Raw genomic sequence first — 26,007 nt, 5'->3', positions numbered from 1 at the left:
GATATTCACTTTTCATTTTAAAACCAAGGTTAGGCTGCTCTCTATACTGGATCCAAGGCACGCATTGGCCTATTATGACCACAAATCTGGTCCATATTTATAAAACCATCCAATTCTAAAATGATTCAGTATGATATCCATTATTATTTAATAAAAACAGAATCATAATTAACATTGATAAAATATTTATCTCAGAGCATAAACCATTTTATAGGTATCACCGAGGTATATCAAGGTGTAAATATGAAGAATGTTTCAAGCCTGATGAAGAATCAAGTATCTGATGAAAAATGGTTGAATGATAAAGCAAGTTATAGATCTCTAATGATATAGGATAGTATAGAGTATACTCATTTTTGTATGCACAAGTAATTCTGTTTCAGTATTTTGTTTATGGCGAGTATGTAATTGTGGAGTAGTATCGTATTTGTATGGTTTAATATCTGGGAAATAAACTGTTGGTGGTTTACAAGAAATAAGGCTTACAGCTCAAGTTCAATGATATGATCAGGGTTCAAGGTTGAATGGTTTAAAGCGTTTGCAATATAAAACATGATTTATTTTAAATACTAGCAACATGTTATGAGAAAGTTCAAAAATATTTGTAATATATCTTGAAGAAGTTTCAGAAGTACTTGCCTTATCACATATGATTTCCACCTTTACTTGTACTCATCTAACAGTTTTACTCATCAATCATTTTCCTTCTTTTTATATTCCTTGCGTCTATTCATCGATCACTTGCCTTCTTTTTCTACGCTTTAGTTCTATTTACTGATCACTTGTTTTTCTTTCCCATGCCTTGCATTTCTCTGTTTGGTACCACGAGTATCTATCAATACTCCATCTCATATTATTTTAATCCTCACATAGATGTTACAAGCTCTTATCTATAATTCATTTTACCTAGATCCGACTTACGGATTGAAAGTTATGATTAAAACAGTCAAACAATAACCACATATGCATATAACAGATCCATCAGATAATACGTAGCACATAGCATGCAAGATATTCGATCAAAATAATTTTTTTCAAAGAAGATTCGAGGTCAAAATGATTTTACAGGTATTTATTATGAATTTTTGAATATTTTTCGGAATTAAAACAGGTCTCCAAATCATTTTATAATAAAAAATAGGGTTCAAACGCCCGAATCTGACTTTAAAATGATTTAATAATAATTACTGAGCTTTGAAAATAATTTTTAAATTATATTTGAAAGCTCAAAACTATTTTTGGAAATTTTTAAATAAAAATAAATAATTAAATCTAATTAAATAATCAATTAAAATTAATTAATAACTAATTAAATTAATTAATCAATTAATATTTAAATTAATTAACTAATTAAATAATTAATTATCAACTAAAATTAATTAATTAAATAATAAAAAATTATTTTTAAATTAAAAATAATTTTCAGAAATTAAATACTGAATTTTTTTATTTTTAAATAATTAAAAATTAATTTCTGGGAATAATATAAAAAAGAAAATACAATTTCTGAAAATACTAAAACAAGAATCTGATTTTTGAAAGTTTTAAAACATAAATCAGATTTTTACAAGCTTTTAAAACCAAAATATAAAATTTGTAGGTTTTGTAAACGACAGGGGTGGAAATGGTAATTTTCCCCATCCCCTCTACCTCCCGTCGGCCGGAACTCCATGGAGCTTTTCCGGTCGCCTGATAGTAACCCAGAATAGCCTCAAATTGATAGCAAACGATCCTTACGCTTCCAGGATCACGTTCGTACAATCACAACCCACAAACGTCTCCTGTAAAAGCCGGAAAATCGGATCAAAATTCCCGCAGCCGCCCCTTTGTATTTTTCGGCGATGTTCAATTAAACCGATCCAGGAATCATTTGTTATTAGCGAATACATAAATCGATTGTAAATCAAATAAGGAGCACAACCCAATCCTCAGAATCAACTAATAACCCCAAATAAAAAACACCCAATTTCCAATCAAGAACATTCAAACATATAAACCATAATTTTTTAATTCGAGAATCAAACAACAATTTGAACATGTTATTGAACTCCAAATTAGTCATATAATATACCAAAATGACTAGGAAGAAAATATCTACATGATTCTACCATCAAATCACATCAAAAATATCAAAAACAAAAATAGATAATTTAATCCATAAATATTTCGAAATAAAATAATTAACTAAGAAAAATACCTTGATTTCTGAAAAAAATGGATGGTTGATTCAGAAAGAATTTTTCGAGAGTTTCGATTTGATATATTGCACGCCCGAATTGGAGTTTGATAATGCCTTCGTTTGTGCGATTGATTATGAAGAACGCGACATTTAACTAGGATTTTTCTCTATATTTTATCGGTTTTGACTGACTGATTGTGATTATAGGAATAAAATAAGATTACAAATATGCTATTTATATTTATGGAATATTGGTTCATTTTGGATTGTATTAGATCGATAAATTAGTTGCTTAGCCACTAAGTAACTGCAAAAACGACCTGATTTAATACCCATATTGGATAATTATCCAACCCGTGCTTCTTTTAAAATACTTCAGACAAAAATAATGTAATAATATCCCGTCTTTTGAGAATACGAGTTGTGTTGCTTTATCGAAATGATTATCATATCAAAAATCTTACACCAGGCCGCACACGGGTCAAACCGCAATCCAGATCGAAAAAGTCAAAACACGGGAAATGTCCGTAATTATCAGATTAAGTTAGGATGGAGTTTTAGGAAGAGTTTTGGTTCGTAAAAACGTAAAAATGATTGAGGTTGGATGATTCCCAGCTTTAGAAAATAGTTTTGTAATTATTATTAGATTCATAAATCAATATAAAATTATATAACACTCCAAAAATTACCAGAAAAATATCTTAATTATCTATATTTTATTCTGGACATAATAAAATTAACATACTTATACTTTACCACATATAAACATCCACATAACAATACCAATCATCAGATAATTCACCAAAAATCACAATATAATCATATAATATTTACTTATCAATAAAATAATTGCACGCTATGTCCCGAATATTACAGCAGAAGTAAGTAAAAAATTTAATTTTTATACATGTATAAACATCTAATATAGGCAACACTTTTAACATTGCCCAAATCTAATTAGGTTGACCCAACCAACTTTCCAACAAGAAATGTATGCAATGGACAAGCATGCACATGTGGAAATTCTGAATGTTGTAAAAATTATAATCATGGGGAAAGAATGCATCATGGTACTACAAAAATAAACAACTTCCTAAATTTACTTCATTGAAAGTGACAGTATATGTACTTGTAGAGACAAATTTGTGCACAACTCATTATCACTTCTATGGAAGAGACTTATATGTGGTACAAGACAGTTTGCACACAGTATTTTGAAGAAATAGAAATTGAGGAAGATAGATGGAACTGTATGTATTGCAATCGTATCATGCCCTGGGTTGAGGGGCATTTAAGTCACTTTAGAAATTGAGGAAGTTGGTGTTTTTAACGTGTTTTTGTAGTGTTTTGCATTTCAGGCATTTATGAGGAATCCAGGTGATTTGACATTGTTTTGATGCTAATATTATGTTAGGATGGTGTCTAGAATAAAAGCTCGTGAAAAGACCATCTCAAATCAGCAAGAAAAGAAGAAGTCAGAAAATTCCCCAGAGAGTCAACGCGCCCGCGTTGTAGCTCAAATCAGCAAGAAAAGAAGAAGTCAGAAAATTCCCCAGAGAGTCAGCGCGGCCGCATTATAGAAGCGCGTGACCGCGCCAGGATGGCAGAAGTACAGCACGCCCGCGCTGGTCAAGCGCGCGGCCATGCCGGGTCGGGATTTCAGAATCCTGATTCTCTTGTGATTATGATCCGTTGGACTTCTACTTTGCATGGGCTGCTATATAAAAATAACTTAAGGTCATTTTTCATAACAAGACGTACAAGAGTTGAAGAAGAATGTGTAAGAAGACTGTAGAGCACAATTTAATCAAGGCGAAGAGGATCTAGTTTATACTTGTGATTCTTCATTTACTATGCCATATATTGGATTCTGCAACCCCCAGAAACCATTACTAAAGGCCAAAACAGGGTTGCTAAAGCCTAAAAAAAGGCTATTGCGACTCTTTTTCGAGGTTGCAATTTTAGACGTTGCAATAGAGTTTTTTACAACCCCGGGGACACCCTATTACAACCCTTGGTTATCAATTACAGAAACATACTATTGCAACACCATTGGAGTTGCAGTAGGACTTGAAAAGTATTAGAACAGGGTTTGGGCTATCTGTATAATATTTGTTAGCCCCACATATGGGGCCCACATGTTTGCATCAACGTTTTTTTGTGTTTTTTGCAACATTTTACACTGATTATTAGCAACACTACAAAGACCTATTGCAACACTTTTACAAAAAAAATGCTAGGAACTGTTTGTAAATTAGCATACCCATAAATAAGACCATTGTCTTTAAACCCGCACAATCCACAAACCATAACATCAATCCACCAATGATAATATCAGTTACCCCATACTACCACTACCTTCACCATCACCATACTACCATCCTTATACCACTAATTGTCTACCAACCATAAAATAATAGCCGAAGTTTTAACAAGTTAAAGTTACAGTTTAAAATCTAAACATAGTACTGAGAAAAACAAAGTAGAATGAGAATGCTGCTAGAACGCTTCTGACTAGGTAGAACCACCTTCAGTAATATGAATGACCATGGTAACAAGAGTGCCATCATCATGGTCACTTGAAAATGTGGCGCAGAGCTCTAACATACCATCCACGACTATTCTTCTACTTCATGTTATGTTCTTTATTCATAATTAGGAGTTGTTCCATGCTTGCTTTGCTCGAAAAGGTAATTGACTTTCTTCCCTGCTTTTCTTATCATTCAGTTTTTATATCAATATTAGATATATATATATATATATATATAGAACTTAAAAGAAAAATATGCAAAGAATCAAAATTTTAAATAATGGTTGCAGAGTTTAAAAAATAGCAGTAGTAGACTGAAAAAATAGCAGCAACAACAGAATGCAATATATACTTTTATAAAATAGAGGAAGCTTATATGACCTGCAAAGAACAGTTTGGCCTTCCACCTTCTTAGCAGCACCTTCCAGGTTGACGACTTTAGGAATCATAATCATTGATTTATTTGAACCTGTAGGAAATAAAATATTAATACAGCCATTCTAAAGCAGAAATTGTAAATATAAAATAAATTGATTTAACAGTAGGGTTTAGCAATTAAATCACAAGTACTACATGAAGGATTAACTAAACCTGTGCCATGCTTCTTCTTATAAAGGTACTCAACTGAAGTCAAGTGAGTTATAAGTATTTGTGAAGATAAAATTACAGAAAATAGTAGTATGCTAAAGTAAACATATCAAGGAAAAATTCGTACCAATGCCATAAATACATCATATTAAGTTAATTACGGATCTAACAACTTAAATATACTAACCAGGGATTTTCTTATCCTAAGGCCCTGCTCATTACATGCCCATACAAACCTGTACAACAGTCACACATAAGATAACAAACATACTAATAGTATAAAGGATATAAACGCTTAGACTGTGTGTAGTCAAGGAAGACAAGCTTACAACAGGTAGTAGTGTTTCTGCCTGATCAGAATTATAGAATGAAGTACTTATATCAAGATTTTCATCGTCATACCCTATTTGTTTATCTTCCAATATTATCTTGGTTCATGTACCAGGCTAAACTTCCGATACTATCACAATTCATGTACCAGAAGGGTCCAATTGTAGAAAACATACACCTAAGTTCATGTTTCCCTTGCACTCCTTTCAGCAGCTTCTCTAGACTTTGCTTTATTCTTTTCTTTAAGATAGAGAACTTGATCAGAGAAGTTGTAAATGATCAGAAGTAAGAGTGTCAACCCAACCTATATCAATCGATAACAGGGTTAATTAAAGCATTCCACATAAAACTTAAACCCAACTTTCTTTGAACAATAAACTTACAGAAACCAAGATGCCATAAGCTGTGATATTTCAACTCTCGGTTTGTGCATCACTGGTGGCCAGCTTGAAACAACCTGAAAATTCATCTGTACGTAGTCAATTCTTTCTTCAACCTTAATTTTGTAGCGAATAAAATAGAATATGCAAAACAAAATAAAGCTTTTATCTGGAGGAGAACTTGCACTATCTTATTCTACTCCAATGTTTTGTGTTACAGACTTAAAAATAGAAAAATGCAGCTAAAAACTTGGAACAGAGAAACTGCTTCCTACTGCTACTCCACAACGTACTCTACTTCCTAATTTATCTCCAATACATTGAGAATTATTTAAACCAACTACTACCTAATTAATTTATTTAAAACAAAAGTTTAGATTAATAAAAACATAATTCCAACATTCTCTCCCTTCATCTAAACTTGATTGTCCAGGTTCTTGACCCCGAGCAACATCCGCATTTCTTCGAACTTCCCAGCTGTCAATGGTTTGGTCAGAATATCCGCCCTTTGCTCTTGTGTCTTCATATATTACACTTCTATTTCCCCTCGCTCCACACAATCTCTAATGAAGTGGAAGCGCATATCAATATGCTTACTCCTACCGTTTATGATAGGATTTTTGGTCAGATTAATCACGGACTTGTTGTCCACATAGATTACCACAGGTCCTGGGGACACATCCATCACTTGCTTTAACAAGTTCTGCAGCCATATTCCCTGCGTTGCTGCAGCTGTAATGGCCATAAACTCAGCCTCACACGAAGACAGAGCTACGGACCTCTGTTTCTGTGAAACCCATGTTATCAGATTCTCATTTAAGTAGAACACTACGCCTGTAGTGCTTTTTCTATCATCTATGCTCCCTGCATGATCACTATCTGAATAACCACTTAGAAGATAGTTACCAGACCCCTGATGATACACTACACCATAACTTAGAGTGCCCTTTATGTATCGTAACACTCTCTTCACGGCGTTGTAATGCAACACTGTTGGTTTCTCCATATACCTGCTTAGCACACCCACAGAATAAGATATATCGGGATGAGTATGAACAAGATACCTTAATTCACCAATGACACTCCTGTATAATGTGGAGTCGACTAGCTCTCCACCTTCATCCTTTCCTATCTGTATCTTGGACTCCATGGGAAATTTGACTGGCCTGCACATTAACATATTCATCTTCTCCAAGATGCGTCTTCCATACGATGTCTGTTTAACTTCAATATAGCCATTCTGCTGGTTCACCTCCAATCCTAGATAATAGGCCAATTTCCCGATATCACTCATGTCAAACTCGTTTCTCATCTGTCCCTTGAACTTTAGAATGTTTCCCGTACTCGACCCTGTTACTAACAGGTCATCCACATACACTGCAACTATTAGACACTCATCTCCTTCACGTCTTGTGTACACGGCATGATCATAAGGACACCTTGTAAATCCCAAACGCCTTAAATAATTATTTAATCTTGAGTACCAAGCTCTTGGTGACTGACACAAACCGTAGAGTGCCTTCAATAAGCGATATACCTTGTGTTCTTTTCCATGTTTTTCAAAACCACTAGGCTGAACTACGTACACCTCTTCTGTTAAATCACCATTCAGGAATGCGGACTTTACATCCAAGTGATGCACCTGCCAGCCTTCTTTCGCTGCTAAAGCTAACAACAATCGCACTGTTTCAATGTGAGTCACAGGTGTGAAGACTTCATTGTAATCTACTCCTTTTTTATAGCACATAACCTCATGCCACAAGCCTTGCCTTATATTTCACAATATCTCCATTGGTGTCCCTCTTAATCTTGTAAACCCACTTTAACGAAATGGGTTTGCGTCCCTCTGGTAAATCTGTCAAGACCCATGTCTTATTTTTCTCAATTGCCGTGATTTCAGCACCCATAGCTTCTTTCCACTCGTTGATATCCTTAGCTTCTTCAAATGTTTTTGGCTCTTTAACACCTATCAGCAAAAGTTCATCATCCAATTCTATTTCTTCTGTGGTGTCGTAGATTTCACTTAATAAACGGAACCTTTTGGGTTCACTTGTTTCACCTGATGACCTGAAGCTATCGCCTTCACTGTTAGACTCACCAATTTCACTTTCCCTTATATTCAGAGTGTCAGGAGTATGCGGTTCTGTTTCTGTTTCGATGTTACCCTGTGCATTAATCTGAGTATCCAAAACAACAAATGAGGAACCATGTGATTGTTGTCCATCCATCTGCATCTCTGTGTGCTCCCAATTCCAACCTTTTTCTTCTTCAAACACTACATCGCGGCTGACTTGCAGTTTCCCAGTATTTGGATTAAACAACCTGTGAGCCTTTGTTCCTGGCTCTTTTCCAATGTAAACCATTTTTACACTTTTGTCGTCAAGCTTTCCCAGAGCCACATTTTGCGTCTTAACGTGTGCCAGACACCCAAATATTCTGACATGATCGAGTTCTGGCTTTACCCCTGTCCAAGCCTCGTAAGGAGTTTCACCATTCAGAGACTTAGTTGGCAAGCGGTTCAAGAGATAAACTGAATGCCTCACTGCCTCTCCCCACATTACAGCTGGCATATTCCTTTCTTTCAATATACTCCTTGTCATAGCGATCACAGTTCGATTTCGCCTTTCTACAACCCCATTTTGTTGTGGGGTGTAAGGGGCTGTCAAATGTCTTTTGATGCCTATAAGTTCACAGAAAGTTTCAAATTCTTTTGACGTAAATTCTCCCCCCCCGGTCTGTTCGCAACACCTTGACAGTATCTTGTGCTTCGTTTTCTACCAAAAACCTTGAATTTTTTAAATACCTCCATTGCTTGATCCTTCGTCTTTAACATAAACACCCACATTGCACGACTATAGTCATCCACCAGTAAGAACACATACATGTTTCCCGCCGGAGTAGGTGGAGAGAGAGGGCCACACAAATCAGCATGTATCAAATTGAGCTTCTTTGTTGCTACGAACGTAGTTTTCAACGGGAATGATTTTCTTGTTTGTTTTGCTAACAAACAACCACTACACACAGTCCTTGGTTGCACCATTTTTGGAAGTCTTCGTGCCATTTCCTTCTCTGATATAGCCTGAAGTGACTGAAAGTTCACGTGTCCAAGTCTTGCATGCCATAGCCATGTTCATTCTTCAGCCTTTGTTAACATACACACAGGACTCCTCTCCTCTATTACTGCCTTGTATAACTGATTAGATGATCTTTGTGTCTTCAAAATAAGCTCTCCCTGCTCACCATACACCCACAAATATCCTCCACTCAACACAACTTTATTTCCACATTCTGACAACTGACCCAGAGATGATGTTGTTGCACAATTTCGGGATGAAGTATACATCTTTAAGTGTGTGTTCCTCACTATTTTTACACTTGAATACTATCATCCCTTTCCCTTCAATTTCTACAGCCGACCCATCTCCAAAGCGAACCTGGCCCTTCACGTTTTCATTTAATTCGTAGAACTTTTCCCAGTGTCCAGTCATGTGGTTACTGGCACTGTTGTCCAAGTACCATATATTTTTCTCGCCCTTTGTTCCTTCGTACTGATTAGTGTTTGGCTTTACACTTTCCTCATTCAACAGCACAATATTTTCACACTCAGTTAAGAGTAGTGTAGGCTCATCGTCCTCATATTTTGTGAGGTTTGATTCTTGGCTCTGTTCCTTATTTTTCTCCCTATCTTTTCTTGGTTTTCTACACTCAGTGGCGTAATGTCCATACACACTGCAATTATAACACTTCACCGTACTCCTATCACGAGTTGCAGCATAACCCTTATTAATTCCCTCACCCTTGGGTTGTTGTTGTTGTTGTTGGTAATGTCCTCTACCTCCATTTTGATTTCTGGAACTATACCTGCGTCTGCCACGTGCTGCAAAACCTCCTCTTGGTCTCTGGTTTTGATACGCAGATGACCCGGTCTTGTTCGACCTTTTTGTCCACTCCTCCTGTGTTAACAAGGGTTGTCCCCCTGTGTTTTCTGATTTTCCTTTCGTCCTTTCTTCATGGGCCTTGAGGCGGCCTACCACCTCTTCAACAGTTAATACTTTCATGTCCCCGAATTGTTCGATGTTTGAAGCAATTTAAAGAAATTTTTCTGGGACTGCCCTCAACAGCTTCCTGAGAACACTAGCCTCCTCCAATGTTTCACCAAGAACTCGAATGTTTGTGACAATGCCACTCAGCTTCATGTAAAAGTCGTCCACCTGGTCTGTGTCCTTCATGACCAGTGACTCGAATTCGCCCTTTAACGTTTGCACATTCGCCTCTTTTACTCGCTCCGCACCTATACACAATGTCTTTATCGCGTCCCACGCTTCCTTGGCCGTTTCTTTCTCAGCAATGGTCAACAAAATATCCTCTGGCACACCTTGATAGATCGCTGCAAGGGCTACTTGTACCGTCTTCTCCTCTGCGGGTTTCTTGGGATCCTTTGGCTCAATCGCATCCCAAACTCCTTGCGCTTTCATGAAGACTTTCATCTTCAAGGACCATACTGTGTAGTTGCTCTTGGTAAGCAGTGGGTAGCTTAGACCAACGGAACCTTCCTTCGGTTTTGAGGTTTCCATCTGCACACTCGTGTGTCTGGGTTGTATTTTAGGCATGCACGTACCTACAATAACCAGGCTCTGATACCACAATGTAGCGAATAAAATAGAATATGCAAAACAAAATAAAGCTTTTATCTTGAGGAGAACTTGCACTTTCTTATTCTACTACAATGTTTTGTGTTACAGACTTAAAAATAGAAAAACGCAGCTAAAAACTTGGAACAGAAAAACTGCTTCCTACTGCTACGCCACAACGTACTCTACTTCCTAATTTATCTCCAATACATTGAGAATTATTCAAACCAACTACTACCTAATTAATTTATTTAAAACAAAAGTTTAGATTAATAAAAACATAATTCCAACAAATTTGAGTACAAATACTCGATTGCTGAGGCGAAAGATGATAAACTTAAGGAGCTTTAGGAAAAATATACATGCTCGACCTCCACAAGGCAAAGAAGTGCATAAATCCATAAATCCAGTATGATTGTAGACAATCAAGGACCCTAGTCTGCATTTTTTAGGCTTATAAAATTTGATCTTCAATAATTGTTTTAGTACAAATTCTAAATGTAATCAAAGAAAGAGTAAATTTTAAGCATGGCCTCTATTGCATACAAAGCATATTTCCAGAAGCAAAAGGAGACATAGCAGAATGACATGCTAGCTCGGTTCATATGTATTATCAGGTGGCCTAATTGTCATTTTCATAAATTCACCTTTTCTATGAAACACATTTCTGATCAAAAGATGAACAAGAAATAAACTTTTTCATGGACAAAAGAAGACTCATACTTGATTGTTTTATAGATCCAGTCCTGTAATAATGCATGCATTATAATAAACACACATCATTAAACTGTTAAGCAGATCATATTGCGTGATTAAAAATGGATAACAAAAAACTGAGCTATATCACTATCAAGAAGAGAAAAAAATTAAGATAGAGATTAGAATGAGTATCCCTTGGTGCAAGTAGTTTTCTTTGTAGGAGTTTGACAATAATATCCTGTAGAACAGAATATCTCTTTGGTAGACATAACATCTCCCCACATGTCTGCTGCTCCACACTTATGGCCTTCATCCCCAGAAGGTGGTTGATAGGTATAACTGGAGATTTTGTTTTATGCACTTGTGTAAGAAGAAGAACATTTAATGAGATTAAAAAGAAAAAAAGTTGAAGGATGAATTTCAACTTACGGATCGCATACACCAGTAGTTTTGTTGAGTTCTGCAACTGGACAATAAGCACCTAGAGGGCAAGCTACATATACAATAAATTCAACAACATAAATATATTAAAACGGTGAGATTTTTATTTAAAACATACACAATATACATTATGGTCACTGCATTTGTAAGTTATGATGTCTTTCAAAATATATACTTACGCATCATGCAGGTAAGCCCATGTGGGCAAAAAAAGCCTTCACAAAAGGGTAGGCAGTCAAGAGTTCGAGAAGGCATTTCTTTTTTATTCTTCCTATCGACGTCCTTGCCTTTTCCAGCACTAGAAGCCCATCCAAGAAACCACGATGTTATATTACCGTTTTTGTTAGGTTTTACATAGTTATTAGCAGAAAACACACACCTAAGAAAGAACAGGAACTGCTATTTTGTGTGGAGTTGCCAACATGAAAGAAAAGATATTTACTAAGAAATAACATACCTGAATGCAAGACTTTTTGATACACTACAAGGAGAGTTGGATCATGTACTTCTGATAAGTGTAGATGTTTTAACATAGTGGTTATCGATGCATCTGCGGAGAAACAACAATCAACCATTTTGTCTACCAGAATGTTTTGTTTTGTGTGGTTTGGGATGATGTCTTAGTCCGAGTTTTAGGACAATAAGCAGAACATTAGTTTATGTAAATAAGGGAAAACAAATATCTTAAATTTGAGAATCATTAGAGCAAGCTGCTAAGTTCAAGAGATATCACAGATAAATAAATGTTATTAATCAAGCAAGCCATCTAGCAATATCAGAATTAAATATCACGGAATTGTATTGTAATGCATAATTTGATACAAACCCTCTAAATATCACTTAGCAAGGATAATGTAGTGCTTGCATACTATAATCATACAAGTAGAAAAAGTTTTTGCTACTAGAATTAATCAACATACTCAATGCATATAAATCTAAGCTAATTGAATACTAATCCAGACATCAACTATTTATACATAGCACCCAATCTAAAAAATAACTTGAATAATACAGAGACATCGATTTACATATACAAATGTTGGACCAAGACAAGATGGCCCAAAGGAATCATAGTTAGGATAATTATGAAATATTATGTAAAGCCCAAGAAGGCCCAATTTGTAAGATAAAGCCCATTTGGGACTTGGTATAAATAAAAGACAACAACCCCATTGAAAGGGGTTGGCAAATTAAGCAAAGAAGATCATCTCCTAAAACTATAATCTAATAATAATATTATTATTGGAACATCATTTGGCGCTAGAAGGAGGGCTTTGCTTTAACAAGATCCAGCCAGAAGATGATTGTAGAAGAGCTTGATCCGGGAACCGCCGGACCGACTCAGGTAAAGGAGTTGACGGCAGAAGTTGCCGCCGATCCCTCGACCCACGGCGATCGCGAGCTCCCTAAACAACCGGAATTGAAGCCGAAGTGTTTGTTCCCTCCACCTGAGGCTCCTCCAGAAGATCAATTTCTGGGCTTGAAGGACTCGCTCCAAAGGGAAAGAAAAAGAAAAACTGTGTCAAATCAGCGTTTTAGAGTTCAAACATCTAAAGGAAAGAAAGTCCTCTCGAGCGACATGCGATTGCATTTGGAAAAGAAAGAAAGGCTAAAAGCCCAAAACAAAGAAAATCCAGAAGACTCACTTGATTCAGATGAAGAACTCGAGTTTCTAGAACACGAAGCTCAAAGATTGCAGGCTAAGCTTGAGCGAAAACCCGAGATTCACCGTCTTCGTCGAGAGCTCCAACAAGCCCAAGTTCAAAATGAAGGTCAAGACGATGAATTTTATGTCGAGGACGATGCCGAGTATGAATATGAGCCGTCGGCAGAATCGACATATTCGCAACCACGCGAACGTCGACAGAGGACAGTGTCATCTGCCGACGTCTCGCGTTAGACAGAATCCACATAATCTATATCTCACGAGGAATTCGCTAAAATGTAGGAGGAAATCGCCCAGATGCGTACCTTGATGAGAAATCAGGCAGGCTTTGAGACCATTTCCGAAAGCCCCCTATCATTAGTGCTCGAGAAGGCGCGCATCGACAGGACCTTGAAGACACCTGCTCTCGATCATTTTGACGGATCTTCGGACCCGTTAGCATTCCTAAACACATTTGATGGTCGCATGGCTTTCTTCGGCCATTCGGAGATCACTAGGTGTCAATTCTTCTCCACTTGCCTCCAAGGCACGGCTCTGCGATGGTACAGTAACTTGCCACCTCGGTCAATCGACTCGTGGACAACTCTGAAAAGCAAGTTTCAGGCCCGGTTTTCCAGCAACTACAAAGGAATCAAAGTTACAGCATCCTTGATGACAATGCACCAACGCTCTGGCGAAAGTCTTAGAAGTTTCCTAACCAGGTTCAGAGAAGAGATAGCAGAAATTCCAGACTTAATAGAGCAGATGGCTGTCAATTTCCTGACAGCCGGCATCGATAAGTCTAGGCATGGCCTTCTTTTAGAAGAGATCTTTGAAAAAAGGCCGAAAACTTTACAGGCCGCGTTCCAGATTATAGAACACCGCATGATGCTTCAAGAAGCGGTAAGCTGTATACAGTCTCCACGGAGGTCATCAAAATATGAACGACGCCGAAGCTACAGTCCACGTTACCCCGCGAGGGAAAGGCGTCGAGAGCGCCGTAGGTCTCCCCCACCATGCACTTCGGACCTTCCCCCGAGGGATAGAAGGGAAAGAGATTGGCAATCCCACAATCGATCTGAAAAAGAGTTCACTAAACTCAACACCGAAAAAACGACAATTTTGGCGGTGTTAAAAATAGAACCGGATTATCGCCCTCCAAGACCCATGAAACCAGGAAGACCTCCAAGCTCCAGATATTGTCAATATCATGAAGATACTGGCCATACAACAGAGCAATGTTTTCAGCTTAGCAACCTCATCGAAGGAAAAATTCATCGAGGACAACTAGTCCATTATGTGCAGCACGATGATGAACCCAGACTCCACCATGGAGGCGAAGACGATCGAGTAATCGGCGTTATTTTTGGTGGCGTAGCCGCCGGAGGTCTCTCCCACAACTCTCGCAAGATTTATGCTCGAGAAGTCTTTAATGTCAATCCATCGGCATCTAAACGCCCTCGAATGAATCCCTCCCCAGTCATCTCTTTCTCCGATGATGATTATCATCCCGGTCTCATCGAAGGCCATTAAGATGATCTAGTCATCACAACACGTGTGGGAAACAACACAGTTAAGAAAATGCTGGTCGATAATTGTAACTCCGTCAACGTGTTATATCATCACGCTTTTTCCCGAATGGACATAGGAGATCGAAGACTTGAGAACTCCCGAAACCCGTTATACGGGTTTACAGGAAATGAGGTTCACGTGGTAGGAACCATCGACATGCCAGTACTTTTCGGTTCCACACCGTGTCAGATTTGGAAAATGGTCAAATTCCATGTGATTAGTGCTTCCTCAAGCTTTAACGCTATTTTGGGACGGACTACGATCACTGCACTCCGAGCTATAACATCTATCTCCCACTTAAAAATGAAATTCCCCACAGATTTCGGCGTGGGAGAAATGATTGGTGATCAGGTAACAGGAAGACAATGCTATCTAACCATTGTAACTCCAAGAAAAAAGGTTGATGAAGAATTTGATGTTAATCAAGTGCTTAACATCGACCCCAGGGACCTTGTGGAACCACCCACTAGCAATTCTTGCTCTCCCACCGAGGAAACTGAAGAAATAGAAGTGATCGAAGGAAATCCTAAGAAAACCACAAGGCTCGGCAAGAATCTCCCTGATCAATTAAAGAAAGATATCACGTGCTTTATCCGTGAGTTTTCTGATATTTTCACCTGGGATCCAAAAGACATGCCCGGGATTCCCGAGGCTGTCGCTCGACACTCTTTACACATCAGTAAAAACATCAAGCCGGTTAGGCAAAAACATCGTACATTCTCTGCTGAAAAAAGGGCAGCCATCGACCTGGAGATCAATAGATTGCTCGAGGCCGGTTTCATCGAAGAAGTGCAATTCCCCACTTGGATCTCGAAAGTGGTCCTAGTCAAGAAAAGTAGCGGGAAGTGGAGAATGTGCATCGATTAGTCAGATGTTAACAAGGCATGCCCCAAAGACTTTTATCCACTCCCGAACATCGATCAACTTATTGATGTGACAGCTGGATACGAACTTCTCTCTTTCATGGATGCCTTTTCGGGGTACAATCAGATTAAAATAGATTCGCAAGACTGGCAGCAAACCGCATTCATCACTCACCGGGGAGTCTTCGGATACCGAGTGATGCCTTTTGGTTTAATCAACGCCGGAGCTACTTTTCAACAAACAATGGATAAAATATTTGGCACACAAATTGGGAGAAACATGCTGATATATGTCGACGACATGATCACGAAGTCGAAGGTTGCCTCTGACCATGTCATAGACCTCCGCGAAACGTATGAAAACGCGAGAAAAAACAACATGTGGCTAAACCCATCCAAATGCTCGTTCGGTCTTACTGCCGGAAAATTCCTTGGGTTTTTGGTTACACAAAGAGGTATCGAGGAAGATCCATCCCAAACAAGAGCGATCTTAGAAATGGGAAATCCAAAATCAGTAAAAGATTTAAAAAGTTAACCGGTTGCATCGCCGCACTTCGGAAGTTTATCCCACAATCGTCAAAAAGATGTCTCCCCTTTTTCTCAGCAATAAAGGCAGCTTCCAAATCATTACACTTTGAGTGGAACGAGGAGTGCGAGAAAAATTTCTCCGAGCTAAACGTATTCCTTAAAAATCCTCCCATCCTCACTCGGCCCCTGCCAAATGAGCCTCTGAAAGTATATCTCTCTGCATCCGATGAAACGGTCGCGGCCGTTCTGATTCAAGTCAATGAAGGAAAAGAAATCCCGGTGTATTACATTTGCCACTCTCTTCGAGATGCCGAAGTCAGATACCCGCAAGTAGAAAAATTGGTCTATGCCTTGGTTGTCGCAAGCCGAAAGCTTAGACATTATTTTCAGGGAAGGGAGATGCATGTGCTTACAAATCAACCCCTGAAGAGGATTCTACACAAACCCGACATGACGGGTAGACTTGCCACATGGACGATAGAGTTAAGTCAGTTCTATATTGAGTATAAGCCTCGAACTGCGATAAAGGCCCAGGTTCTTTCAGACTTTGTTGCTGAGTGTCAGTTTCAGACCAAAGCCCAGAGTTTCGACGAAAATCACTTAAGACCATGGCTGCTGTTTATCGACAGATCCTCGACGGCTGACTCCGCAGGGGCAGGAATTATTTTAATAAGTTCGGGGGGATTCAAAATCCAGCAAGCTCTAAAGTTTGAATTTCTGGCAACAAACAATGTCGCCGGGTATGAGGCACTCATTGCAGGCTTAAAGCTGGCTATGGATCTCGAAGCTGAAAATATTGACGTATTTGGAGATTCTCAGTTAGTCTCCAAGCAAATAAGCGGGGAATTCAAGGCACATAATGAGAAAAGGGCTCAATACTTGGTAAAAACACAAGAGCTACTCAAGAAATTCTCCTCATGGAAACTTTCTAATGTCGACAGAGAAGAGAACCAATGGGCTGATCATTTGGCCAAGTTAGCCTCCTCAAGTATTCCAGTCAATCCCAATCCGGTGTACGTCGATGTCCTAGCTACTCCCGCCATCGATGAGCTTTCTATCAACCAAATCCAGAACAACTCTGACTGGTGAAAACCATTTCTCGAGTTCATTATCGACAACAAACTCCCGAGTGAGAAACGCGAAGCTCGTTCACTTATGTTCAAGGCATGAAATTACTGTGTAATTGGGTCGTCGCTGTACCGGCGCGCCCTATCTGAACCATTGCTCCGATGTCTGACGTTAGAGGAAGCCCATCTAGCGATGGTCGAGGTTCACACAGGAATCTGTGGAGATCATCTCGGAGGAAAGAACTTGACTCTCAAAATAATCAGGCAAGGTCTATATTGGCCCATAATTCAGAAAGACTGCGAAGAATATGTCAGAAAATGCCAAGCATGCCAGCTACACGGAAACGTGGATCACCGACCCACGACCAATCTCAATTCTATCCTCGCACCGTGCCCTTTCTTTCAATGGGGCATCGATATCTTAGGACCCTTTCCAAAATCTAAGAACCAGTGCCAATACATAGTGGTAGCGGTGGATTATGCTACGAAATGGGTCGAGGCGAAACCACTTTCAAAGATCAGAGAGAAAGAAATGATTGAATTCTTCATGGAATACATGGTATTCCGCTTTGGAGTTCCGCGAATCCTAGTTTCAGATAATGGAACACAGTTTGTGGGGGCTCAGTTTGAGAAAACTTTAGAGGAGCTAAAAATCTGACACATCAAGGCATCAGTGGCGTATCCGCAAGCCAATGGTTTAGCAGAGGTAACAAATAGAACCATCCTACAAGGGTTAAAGAAGAGAATTGAAGAGATCCCCCGCTGCTGGATCGACGAACTGCCAAATGTGCTGTGGTCATACAGGACAACCCCTCGCAGCTCGACAGGAGAGACCCCTTTTCGCCTGGCGTATGGCATCGAAGCGGTTTTGCCAGTTGAAATAAGTCTAATTTTCCCAAGGCTCGAAGTTTTCGATCCCTCCCTCGCTCTCGAGGGTGTGCGGTTTCACAATGACTTGCTAGAGGAAACAAGAGAGGAATCCCGTCTACGCATGATCGCACAACAAGAGAAAACTGCAAATTATTTTAACAAGAAGGTCAGGAGCAAACTCTTCAAAGTGGGAGACCTCGTCCTCCGGGACTCCGCGGCATCCCAGCCCACTATCACGGGAAAGCTCAAACCAACATGGGAAGGCCCATACAGGGTTTCGAAGGTCGTTAGCACGGGAACCTATGAGCTCTCGTACCTCGAGGGTCAGCCTATCAAGAATGCCTGGAACGACATTCACCTCAAGAAATATTATCAGTGACACGCTCTTATGTGTAAATTGTTGAAACTCTAAAGCTATGACTACACTACAAAAGTTATCCCTCGATGCAATGAGGGTCACTTTAGCTTATTTCGATATCTTGCCTGAACCTTTAAAAAAAAAAAGAGGGAGAGATGAACAACGACGTTCGACATGCCAGAAACTAACCCACATCGAGGGGCTTTAAATTATATAATTTTAATTTCCCAAAAGCTTAGCTACACAAGGTAAACAACATAACACAATTCTTTCAAGTATGTGCACTAAGCGACATGGAGTTTGTTAAACACATTCTCAACGATTTCAAAACAGATATACGAAACAACTAAAAACGGGAAATGAAGGCAATAACGAGGAACAAAAAGCATAGATATAATAAATTAAAATACTTCAAGGAAAAATCCCAAGGAAAACCAGATCGTTATAGGATCCAAACAAAGCATGGAGAATAAAGGTAGCCAGCAACAAATAGGAAACAAAAGTCTTCAAGAATAAATTTAAAAATACATCACTTACGGGGCATTCCCCGCCTTCAAGAGCCTCCAGCTGGATCATCAGGTTGCGAGGCAGCAAGATCGCGGATATAGTCCTCGAAGGAATGTCCCGTCGTATCGAGTCCTGCATTTTGCATGCGGACAACACACCGCCCGTAACCATCCTCAAGAGCACTAGCGATATCCTCCACAGCCTTCTCCACTTCTACCTTTAGACTAGTATTCTCCTCAACAATTAAACGATAAGAGGAATTCATCCCCTCAACATGACGCTCCAAACCCTCACACTTTCCCTTCAACTCATCCCGCTCCTTCTCCACTTCAGAAAGCCTCCTCTCGAGCTCCGAGATCGTGGCATTCAACGACTGCTTCCCAACTTCCATCTCACCTACTTTCTTCGACAAGGCGGTATTATCCGCCGTCAAATCTGACGATCTCTTTTCCAACTCCAAATAACCTGCCATGAGTTTCTTTCTCTCGACCCTGAGAGAACTCACCTCCGCTTCTAATCTCTTACAAGCAGCATCATTACCGTCAGTGCGAAATTCCTCTACAATATGCATAAAATCCGTGAGGAACGGCCACAAACCACAATTCAAAGTAAGGAATATAATAAAAAAAAACAAAACAAAACAACAACAAAAATTTGATAGCACACCCTTCCAGCACGGCTCTTACAACGATCAGCTAAATCCTCTCGACGACGCCCATCAAAAGCAATCGCATCTTGAGGGAGATGAAAAAGATCAAAAACCCTCAACGATACAGTTGTCCCACCTGTCCAGCGTTCATGGGGCTGAATATCAACCCTTACAACTCCTTTTTTCTGTCGGGGGCGACGGTAGGGGCCATTGTCGCCCTGTTACCAACCAGGGTAAGGGTCTTGTTCACCCCACCAACCGATGCATCCCCTTCAACAGTCCCACCATCTCCACAATTCTCCCCCTCGACCTCTCGACGACCCCTCTTGCGAGGGTTTAAAGCAGTCGGCTCCACGTCTGGTATATCCTTCTCAACATCTTCCACGATTCTATTTCCTTGGTCATCCAGTAGCTCAATTGAAACAGAATGCCCAACCCTCGAGGGACCAGAGAGGGCTCCATCATCACCTTTCTTCGAGGCTCTCTTAATAAGTAGCATCATTGCTTTATCCATCTCTCCTCTGACCCCGCTGTTCAATATCTTCTCTAAAGAGGCTCCAGCCACTGATGCAAAACAAGTCAAAACAAAAATTTAGCACGAGCAATATTAACACAAGAAATAACGGTAAAAAGAAAAAGAGAGAGAGAAGAAAGAGCGAGCAAATATTACAATCATGCATTTCTAAAAAATCGGGTTCTATTAACTGAAGGTGAGTGTACACCGAGGCTACCCCATGAAACCCGTTCAAATAATTAGCATCGCACTTCTCGAGATTATTCAAGTAGTCGATGGTAAGCTGACTCACTTTCCCACACGGCTTTACAAACTCTAAATCCGGCCCCCCAAAATACAGCCACTTAGAGTGATACCCTGAATTAGAAGACCTAACGCTGACAATCTTAACCCTTTTGTAAGGACAATCAAAGTAAACCTGCCCGTCGTGATACCTAACTGCATAAATCGAGAAGAAAAGCTTAAATGTAGGAATCAAGTTCCTATCGCAATAAAGAGCAACAAACCCAGTAAGTTGTGCAAGGGAATTGGGCGTCAATTGACTAACCCCGCATCTGATAGCCTCGAACATCCCTAAGAAAAATGGGTTCATAGGTAACTGAAGCCCGAAGTGAAAAAGGATTAGCGGAATCCCGTGCATCCCAAACTCTGGCATCATCCATACCCTTTCATCGGTCGTCGGTACTCGATAGCGATAACCATTCGCCAAGTCCACGTATGATTCCAACTTACTCACCGGGGGGTCCTTGGTAATATAGTAACTCAAATAATTCAAACTCGACCTGTCCCCGAACTCTTCCTTACCAACACGAAGACTATCCTCAACAATCCGACGCCTTCTATCTAAGGTTCGAGGGCTCAAAGGAGGGGAAGGAAGAGGTCCGATAGGGACACTCCCCAAGAGCTCGTCCTCGTTCATGAAATCGAAGGACCCACACTGCTCTAGGTCTGGAATCTCTAGGTCATTCAAGTTTAGAAAGGACTCGTGATCACCCTCCTCGAGGGGTCGCTTACCAGGATCTCGATCAGATACAGTACGGATAGATGATGAACTAGACTGATCCATTAAATGATTATGATTGAATAAACTAAATCAAAGAGAGGCAAGATACAAAGGAGAAAGTAGCAAAAGGTAATGTAGAGGATGGAAAATAACTTACAGGCAGTTATAGTAGAGGTCGAGGGTTTAGGACGAGATAAGTGTTGATCCGGCCAGCCACCTCCCCCTTTTTGTTAACAGAAGCAGAAGTCGAACAGCCAAGCTCCAATGTCCAAGCAGTAGTCCCCAGAAAATAAAAACGAAAATACTTATACATTTTAAAAATAATAATAATAATAATAAAATAAAATTTAGATATAACGATATACACAACACACGCACTCCTATCTCAATATTCTTGTCTTTTTATTCTTATTTTTTTTATTCTTATTTTTATTTCACTAACATTTAATCAGCCCACTGTCTTGTTTTGCTCTATTTTCTGTTTATTTGCATCTTCCGCATCTCAGTAATTCTCAGGTCCCGAAGTAAAAAGCGCAAATCTAAAGATAATTGCTTACACTAGGAGGGGGACAAATGTTGGACCAAGACAAGATGGCCCAAAGGAATCATAGTTAGGATAATTATGAAATATTATGTAAAGCCCAAGAAGGCCCAATTTGTAAGATAAAGCCCATTTGGGACTTGGTATAAATAAAAGACAACAACCCCATTGAAAGGGGTTGGCAAATTAAGCAAAGAAGATCATCTCCTAAAACTATAATCTAATAATAATAATATTATTGGAACATCAACAAATACAAGGGTTTTGAGAAATTTTCACATGAGCCATGGCCTTAAGTCTCATTGAACTACCTATATTTATACCTCAAAGTACATATTATCCAACAATTACAGTGAAATTGACTGTAGATGCCTTACTAGGTTCAAGCCCTTCAGTTGACTCACTGAGTTTCATCATCGAGTTGTCGAGTTTTGTTGCGGCCACCATTGATTTGAGCTTGATCTTCGTGAGGAGGGCAAGGAATCGTCTTTACTAGCCTGGAATCGTCACCGAGATGCAGAATCGTCATTGATGAACTGAAGAGCTTCAAAATAATGATCGAATGATTAATTTGAAGTTCGAACGAGTGAAATAAGTGTTTTAACATCGTTTTTAACATCATATCACTGAGAAAACACAGTGATTTGACTGAATAATGGGAGAGAGAGCATCTATAAAGAACAAATTAGGGTTTGAGGAATTGAGTGATTCGGGACTAGAAATATTGACTTTTGTATATGAATCAAGAGAGAAAAGCAGGAAGAATAAGAATTCATGATCAAGTTGTATGAGTAAACAAGGATTTGGCCTGAATTTTTGATTAAAATTAGAGTTCGAGCAGGGTTTGGAAGATAGGGAAATCAATACTAGTATTATTCTTCTTAAAATATGTTTTACGTATAAGAGACAACTTCAATTTTTTTGTTAGAGTAACAACGCGCCAATTTTGCCGCCCCTCTAAAACTTTTTTAAATTTTTTATTTCCTTATAAATATATATTTTGATATTAATTATTTTTATAAATTTAAATTTTAAATTATAAAATACTTTATAAATACAATCATAAATTACTCCTTTAACGAATAGTTTAACTTTAGAAATCAAAGGTAATTATTTCATTTATATAAGTATATATATATTAATATTAATCCTTTTCAAATAATTAAAAATTTCTCGTGTTATAAAAATATCATAAATATTCGTAATAATACCCTATTAAATCTTTGTTAGACCAGTGTTGCAATTTAAATCATTAATTTATCTTTTTTAATAAATATTATTTTTAACATTTAATTATGAGAAACAAATAAATTAAAAAAAATATAAATAGCGTAAAATGATCAATATATCAATTAATTAATGGCTTGTTATGTTTTATAAAGCATTCAATTTATCAATATAATATTATAAATCACTACACTAATATTATTAACTTTAAAAAATAAATAAAATATATATTTCAATTATTATTTCATTTCTATCTAAATAATTATTAATTAGTTAAAATAAAAAATCATCTTTAATGATCTATGTCATTTTGGTAACACATTTTGACTATACCGCGACATCAAAAAATAGAGGTTGCGATAGACATGGGTTTAGAAGGCTATTATTGCACTTTTGTTTACAGCCCTAGTGTGAACGGTTGCAGAATCAAATTTATGGTGTAGTAGTTTTAAGTTGTAACTTTGGATGCTAGTTTTCTTGCTTGTGAATCTATACTCTTGTTCCGTACTTGGTTTATTATTTATTCAATATAAAGACTACATTTATTATACCATGCTTTCATCGGAACCCACGTTGACGATGAGACCGATTATGGGCTAATCATTATCGTGGGGTTCTAACAGATTTATATATGGATTTCTTTAGTTAATTCGTTTCGATGCCTTAGTGTGTGGTGATTGTATGATAACATAGTATTAGCTGTACTTATTCGTCTTATGAGCATCACAAACTTATAAGATATTGTTAATCTTTGATTAAGCGAAGGTGAATTTAACGGTTTAGAACTTGCCATACTAGCATAGGTTCATGTATTTGATATGCATGATTCGTATGTAATTTTAACCATCTTACTTGCCCTATGTAATCATGATAGATAACTTCTACATTAAACCGTTATGTTATCAAATTCTATAGACATATATGGTCTCAATATAATTGGTGTCTATTCAGCTTCTATCTCTTTTTTGGATGTCTGGTAGTATGGTATTGTACAACTAAAGTTTTGTGTTATCTGATTAGTGTTATCACCATTGCATACTAAGGTTAAGAACGAAATGGCTATTGAATGAAGTATTTAATGAAGTTAGAATCCCATGTTTTTGTCATATAGTATGCAACTCTCTTTAATTCTCTTAGTTAATGTTCTTTAGTATAATCTCTTAGTTAATTGTAGCTAAACAATCTCAATTTTTTATTCGTCTTAGCATTGGATGATAACCATATCATTGTTGCATAAGTACATTGATTAAAATTAACTTAAACCAGTCCTTGTGGGAATGAACTAGAATTAATTCTATATTACTTGCGATCGCGTATATTTGCATGAATATTAGCGCGTGTTCTAGCCCTAACAAGTTTTGGTGCCACTGCTGGGGACTCGTGGTTAATTTTTAGGACTCGTGGTCTTTAAAGTTCATTGATTCGGACATTGTTACTTACTAAATTCCTCGTCGTATTTCAGGTACCCTAGCGAGCGTGTATGCATACGCGTTCTTGGTGTCATAAGAGAACACTGGATCAAGTTGAGGAATAAGTTGTAGTAGAAGAGGTTCTTAGTTGAGAAGGAAGAAGAGGTTTTTATTTCAATGGGAGAACCAGAAGCGAATCTGAAGGCTTTGATGGATTACTCTCAACCAAAGATTAATGATATTCAGTCTAGCATTATTCGACCAGCCATCTCGGTGAATACCTTTGAGATCAAGTTGAGCACGATTCAGATGATACAGAACTCAGTTCAATTTGGGGGATCTCCGACAGAAGACCCCAACATGCACATCTGAGATTTCATCGAGATATGCGACACTTTCAAGTTTAATAGAGTTTCTGAAGATGCTATTAAGTTGAGGCTTTTCCCATTCTCTCTGCGGGATAAAGTGAAGTGATGGTTACATTCTCTGCCACCAAGGTCTATCACCAAATGGGGGGATCTTGCTAAAAATATTTTAACTAAATTCTTTCATATGGTGAAGACTGCTATAATCAGGAATGCACATACTCAATTTGCTCATAAATCTGGAGAATTTTTTTGTTAGGCTTGGGATCGCTATAATGAGATGCTTAGAAAGTGTCCTCACCATGAGATGCCTGACTGGATGATCATTAACTGCTTCTATAATGGTTTGGGTGCTACTTCTAGACCCATGCTTGATGCAATATCAGGAGGAGCCTTCTGGGCTAAAAGCTACAATGAAGCTTATGAATTGATTGAACTGATGGCTGCGAATGAATACCAGAATCCTATTTAGAGATTATTTCAGGGCAAGGTAGCAGGAATTCTGGAGTTAGATGCAGCTACTGCTATAGCTGCTCAGCTTAAGGCTTTGACGATGAAGGTGGATTTTTTTGGCTAATTATGGAGTTAATCAGATCACTAGTGTCTGTGAGCTTTGTGCTGGTGCCCATGAGACGGAGCAATGTGCTATTTCTAGTGAATCAGCTCAGTTCGTGAGCAACTTTCAAAGGTCGCAGCAACCTGTGCCAGCCACCTATTATCCTAACAACCGCAATCATCCTAACTTTAGCTGGAGTAACACTCAGAACGCGGTTCAGCAGCCTTATCGGCAGTATCCAGCAAAGCAATACAACCCCCCTGGTTTTCAGCAACCATAATATGCACCAAGGAAACAACTCCAGCTGCAAAAGTCTAATGAAAAATCTGAATTAGAGGAGTTGAGGCTCATATGCAAGAGCCAAGTGGTTTCTATCAAGACCTTGGAAAATCAAATTGGGAAAATTGCCAATGCCTTTCTAAACCGTCAACCTGGTATACTCCTTAGTGATGCTAAAGTTCCAGGAAATAGGGAAGCTAAGGAGCAGTTAAAAGCAATTACATTATGGTCTGGGAAGGTTACAAATCCCGAACACTCTCAAGTTTTAGATGAAGA

The 26,007-nt window shown here is 38.5% G+C and overlaps 4 protein-coding genes, 1 long non-coding RNA gene and 1 other non-coding gene across 6 annotated transcripts; 4 read left to right on the top strand and 2 right to left on the bottom strand.

The window, feature by feature from the left end:
• Positions 1–11,528: 11,528 nt before the first annotated feature.
• Positions 11,529–12,014, bottom strand: LOC141720747 (uncharacterized). The gene is made up of 3 exons (XR_012574541.1): positions 11,958–12,014; positions 11,767–11,830; positions 11,529–11,644 (listed from the first exon to the last, which is right to left on the bottom strand). It is a non-coding gene; the product is annotated as an uncharacterized LOC141720747 (long non-coding RNA).
• Positions 12,015–13,741: 1,727 nt separating this feature from the next.
• On the top strand, positions 13,742–14,956 carry LOC141706493 (uncharacterized). The gene has a single exon (XM_074509234.1). The coding sequence runs from the start codon at positions 13,742–13,744 to the stop codon at positions 14,954–14,956; it is 1,215 nt and encodes a 404-aa protein (XP_074365335.1).
• Positions 14,957–15,061: 105 nt separating this feature from the next.
• LOC141706484 (uncharacterized) lies at positions 15,062–15,862 on the top strand. The gene has a single exon (XM_074509230.1). The coding sequence runs from the start codon at positions 15,062–15,064 to the stop codon at positions 15,860–15,862; it is 801 nt and encodes a 266-aa protein (XP_074365331.1).
• Positions 15,863–16,257: 395 nt separating this feature from the next.
• On the top strand, positions 16,258–17,475 carry LOC141706473 (uncharacterized). The gene has a single exon (XM_074509227.1). The coding sequence runs from the start codon at positions 16,258–16,260 to the stop codon at positions 17,473–17,475; it is 1,218 nt and encodes a 405-aa protein (XP_074365328.1).
• Positions 17,476–17,646: 171 nt separating this feature from the next.
• Positions 17,647–18,702, top strand: LOC141706461 (uncharacterized). The gene is made up of 2 exons (XM_074509224.1): positions 17,647–18,062; positions 18,258–18,702. Exons 1-2 carry the CDS (start codon positions 17,647–17,649, stop codon positions 18,700–18,702), a joined length of 861 nt encoding a protein of 286 aa, XP_074365325.1.
• A 6,396-nt stretch (positions 18,703–25,098) lies between these two features.
• Positions 25,099–25,205, bottom strand: LOC141683919 (small nucleolar RNA R71). The gene has a single exon (XR_012560492.1). It is a non-coding gene; the product is annotated as a small nucleolar RNA R71 (small nucleolar RNA).
• Positions 25,206–26,007: the final 802 nt, after the last annotated feature.

This window comes from Apium graveolens, chromosome 1 (assembly GCF_009905375.1).
Source record: "Apium graveolens cultivar Ventura chromosome 1, ASM990537v1, whole genome shotgun sequence".
Lineage (NCBI taxonomy): Eukaryota > Viridiplantae > Streptophyta > Magnoliopsida > Apiales > Apiaceae > Apium > Apium graveolens.
Note: the sequence above shows the minus strand (reverse complement) of the source record. Positions and strands in the feature narration are given on the sequence as shown.

Bases quoted from the DNA above. Each gene is read 5' to 3' on its own strand.
- LOC141706493 (XM_074509234.1), top strand. From the start codon at position 13,742: ATGCGTACCTTGATGAGAAATCAGGCAGGCTTTGAGACCATTTCCGAA.
- LOC141706484 (XM_074509230.1), top strand. From the start codon at position 15,062: ATGGACATAGGAGATCGAAGACTTGAGAACTCCCGAAACCCGTTATAC.
- LOC141706473 (XM_074509227.1), top strand. From the start codon at position 16,258: ATGCTCGTTCGGTCTTACTGCCGGAAAATTCCTTGGGTTTTTGGTTAC.
- LOC141706461 (XM_074509224.1), top strand. From the start codon at position 17,647: ATGGTCGAGGTTCACACAGGAATCTGTGGAGATCATCTCGGAGGAAAG. The intron at 18,063-18,257 runs GTTTGTGGGGGC...GTGGTCATACAG, and splicing joins GTTTCAGATAATGGAACACA to GACAACCCCTCGCAGCTCGA.